The sequence below is a fragment of the Drosophila obscura genome, unplaced genomic scaffold (assembly GCF_018151105.1).
Source record: "Drosophila obscura isolate BZ-5 IFL unplaced genomic scaffold, ASM1815110v1 contig_69, whole genome shotgun sequence".
NCBI lineage: Eukaryota > Metazoa > Arthropoda > Insecta > Diptera > Drosophilidae > Drosophila > Drosophila obscura.
The window spans coordinates 10,244-13,373 of record NW_024542860.1 but is presented as its reverse complement, the minus strand read 5'-3'; the positions used below and the strand labels follow the sequence as shown (position 1 = coordinate 13,373).

The 3,130-nt window shown below is 63.3% G+C and overlaps 1 protein-coding gene across 1 annotated transcript; it reads left to right on the top strand.

The window, feature by feature from the left end:
* The first annotated feature begins 345 nt into the window (after positions 1-345).
* Positions 346-2,502, top strand: LOC121404979 (serine/arginine repetitive matrix protein 1-like). The gene has a single exon (XM_041595419.1). It carries the CDS (start codon positions 346-348, stop codon positions 2,500-2,502), a length of 2,157 nt encoding a protein of 718 aa, XP_041451353.1.
* Positions 2,503-3,130: the final 628 nt, after the last annotated feature.

The following is a 3,130-nucleotide window of genomic DNA, read 5'->3' as shown; positions in this document are numbered from 1 at the left end:
AAAAAAAAGGAAAAAAAAGGAAGAATATAATAAATGGGAAAAGGAAAATATATATATTTAAAGCTCTTCAAACAAAAGGGGGTGGGATCAGGTATGATCGGGTGCGAGCAGACCCCCACCGGCCGCGGAAGGGTTAACGCGGCGAAGAGCCCAATGCTGAGAGGCAGGAACCGTCGAGAGAGCGGGAGAAGGAATGCCCAACTACCGTACGACGGAACGACGGGAAAAACAGCAAGGGCTCGACGGCGGCAGAGGCTGGAGCTGTCGATCAGTCACGAGCCAGAGGTAGACGCAAACGCAAGCGCGGACTTTATAAGAGAAAAAAAAAAAGGGAAGAAAATCGCCATGTTGGAATTTTACTTGGAGGAACAAGCCAGAAGTGTGGGGAGCCGCAATCCCGAGATCCAGCGCAAGCGACGGGCGGAGCCCTCGCGAGGTAAGCGATGCGATCGGCGGAGCGAGACTCCAGAGTTGGAGCTCATGGCGTCCCCATTCACAAGCCCCATGGCATCCCCAAGGAGCGAGTGGTCCTCGTGGGCGTCTCCTCGAAGCAGACGGGAGCCGGAAGTGTCGCCAGGAGCAACGGAGGAGGAGGACAGCGACGGCAGCGACGTGGTGGTGGTCTCCGTCGAGCCGGCTCCGAGGAGAGCCGAGCTCCGGAGATGGCAGCTCAACGACGAGGAGGAGCGGGCACGGGAGCAGGAGCTGCGACGCGACGCAGCGTTCCTCGGCATCGCCATCCGATCGGCGGAGCGCTATTTGCGTGAGCGGAAGCGCGAAACTGCAGGGCAACGGGAGCCGAAGCAGCCGTTGAAAACCAGGCCGCCAGCGACGCCATCGCAGCCGACGTCAAGGCCAGCAGCAGCGCAGCAGGGACGGACGGCAGAGGTACCGTTGCAACGGAGAGCGCAGGCCTCAGCACACCCGACAGCGCAGCCGCCAGCGACGTCAGCAGCGCAGCCGCCAGCGACGCCAGCGGCGCAGCCACCAGCGACGTCAGCAGCGCAGCCGCCAGCGACGCCAGCGGCGCAGCCACCAGCGACGCCAGCAGCGCAGCCGCCAGCGACGCCAGCAGCACAGCCGGCAGCGACCCCAGCAGCGCGGCCAACAGCCGAGACCGTGCGGAGGAGCCAGATGGAGCAGCAGCGCAATCGGCGAGCAGCAGCAGAGGCGCGACGCGAGGAGGAGCGGCGACGCGAGGAGGGACGGCGACGCGAGGAGGAGCGGCGACGCGAAGAGGAGCGGCGACATGAGGAGGAGGCCCGAAGCAAGGCAGCGGAGAAGGCGCAAAGGGAGGCGGCGCTGAACAAGGCCATGATGCGGGAAGCATATGCCGCCCTGCAACGGCAGATGGAGGCCGCGCGGCGGGAAGCCGAAGCTCACGAGAGGATCGAGGAGGAGGCTCCGCCTCCTCCGAGGTTCCTCAAGGGGAGGACAGGTCTGTTTAGCGGACCGACGGGGCAGCAGCAACCCAAACAGGGTGAGGAGGCACCCTTATGGGAACGCCGGCACCCCGAGCCACCGCCGCAGCCACAGAGCACACAACAACCGACGCCCCCGCAGTCACCGCCACCAAAATCACCACCGCCGAACGCACCGACACAACAGTCGTCGTCACGACAGGAGGAGGCACCGAAGGAGCCGCCACAGGAAGAGGCCCAGCGGCCCCAGTGGGGTGGTCCGGAGACCGCGGTGTGCGGGCCATTTGTGTCACAAAACGTGCACACGGCGGTAAGGAATGGCATGATATGGCACCACCAAGTTATCCACATAACGTGGGCGTCGGGACCCGCACCATCGGAAGCGCAGGAAGAACGGAAAGTATGGGAGGAGGAACCGGCCCCGCGAAGCAACGCGCGTGATCCACGACAGCACCGGAGGCAGGCAGAGGCCATGAGGGCAGAGGAGACGGCGTCGGAGGAGCGGGAGCCAGCGGCAGCGAAGGCACCGGCTGCGACGGCGACAGAGGCACCGACAGCGGCAGCAACGGAGGGGGCGGCAGCGACGGAAGAGGCGGCAGCGCCAGCGACGGCGACGGCAACGGAAATACCGACGGCGGCGATGGAGGTACCGGCAGCGACGGTGACGGAGGTACCGGCAGCGACGGTGACGGAGGAACCGGCAGTGCCAGCAATGACGACGGCGACGGAGGTACCGTCAGCGAACACGGAAAGCGAGAGGTGGGAGCGCGGTCCGTGGGTGTGGCCCTCACCTGCGAAAGACAAGCCTAGGCCTGTCCTAGTGCGGCAATCGTCGTGCCCGGATCCCAGGGCTGAGGTCGCCCGGCCGAAGCTGCAGAGACAGCAGTCGGTGGAGGAGCCGACGGGGAAGAACGTCCGCTGGCGACATGTGGATGTTGAAGAATGGCCGGAGGCAGTGGCTCGGGCGGTGGAAGGCACACGCCGGATCGGTCGACGCGTGAAGCGTCTCGTGAGGGTGCGCGGGGTGCGGTACCGGGTATCAGCATCGGCAAACCAGGTCGAGGTGTCCGTCGAGGCATGAAAGGGGGGAGGGAAAATTTGTGAATGAGATTAAAATGAATAAAGAATGAAGTACAACTTACCCCGGGGCATGGCAGCTTGATGTCGGGATAGGCGGGGGTTTAACACGCGAGGTATACAGAGCCCACGAGGGCAGCAACATAAAACTTACGCGAAAACGCGGCCGGCCAGCGTATACAATAGTTACCGCAAGCGGAAGCAACACGTGAAAAGGGGAGCGGTCCGGCAACACGTGAAGAGGGTCTGGCAGCACGATCAGAGGCGCACATATCGTGCACCTATCGTGCACGCAAAGCGCACCTACGTGCACGCGAAGCGCGCACCTACCGGGAGAATCATGCACGGGGCTGGTTCCGGAACTGCATCGGCAGACCCGATCCGATAGGTGGCGAACCGATCGGGCAGTGGAGGAACCAGTCCGGAACCAGCGTGAGTGCGCGCCCGCGCGCACGCTTTAATTCAAATGGGAAGGTGGCCGAGAGGAAAACGAAGGGAGTTTTCCTCTGGTAAAGAAAGGGGGAAGTGTGAGGAATGGAGTTTCCTCACAGGGGAACCAAGTAAGGGTTAAGGCGAGAATTCACGGCGAATTCACAAGAGAGTGAGAGCCGGGGTCCGTTAGAGTGGCAGGG

What these genes read in the sequence shown, in the direction of transcription:
- LOC121404979 (XM_041595419.1), top strand. Translation starts at nt 346, where the DNA reads ATGTTGGAATTTTACTTGGAGGAACAAGCCAGAAGTGTGGGGAGCCGC.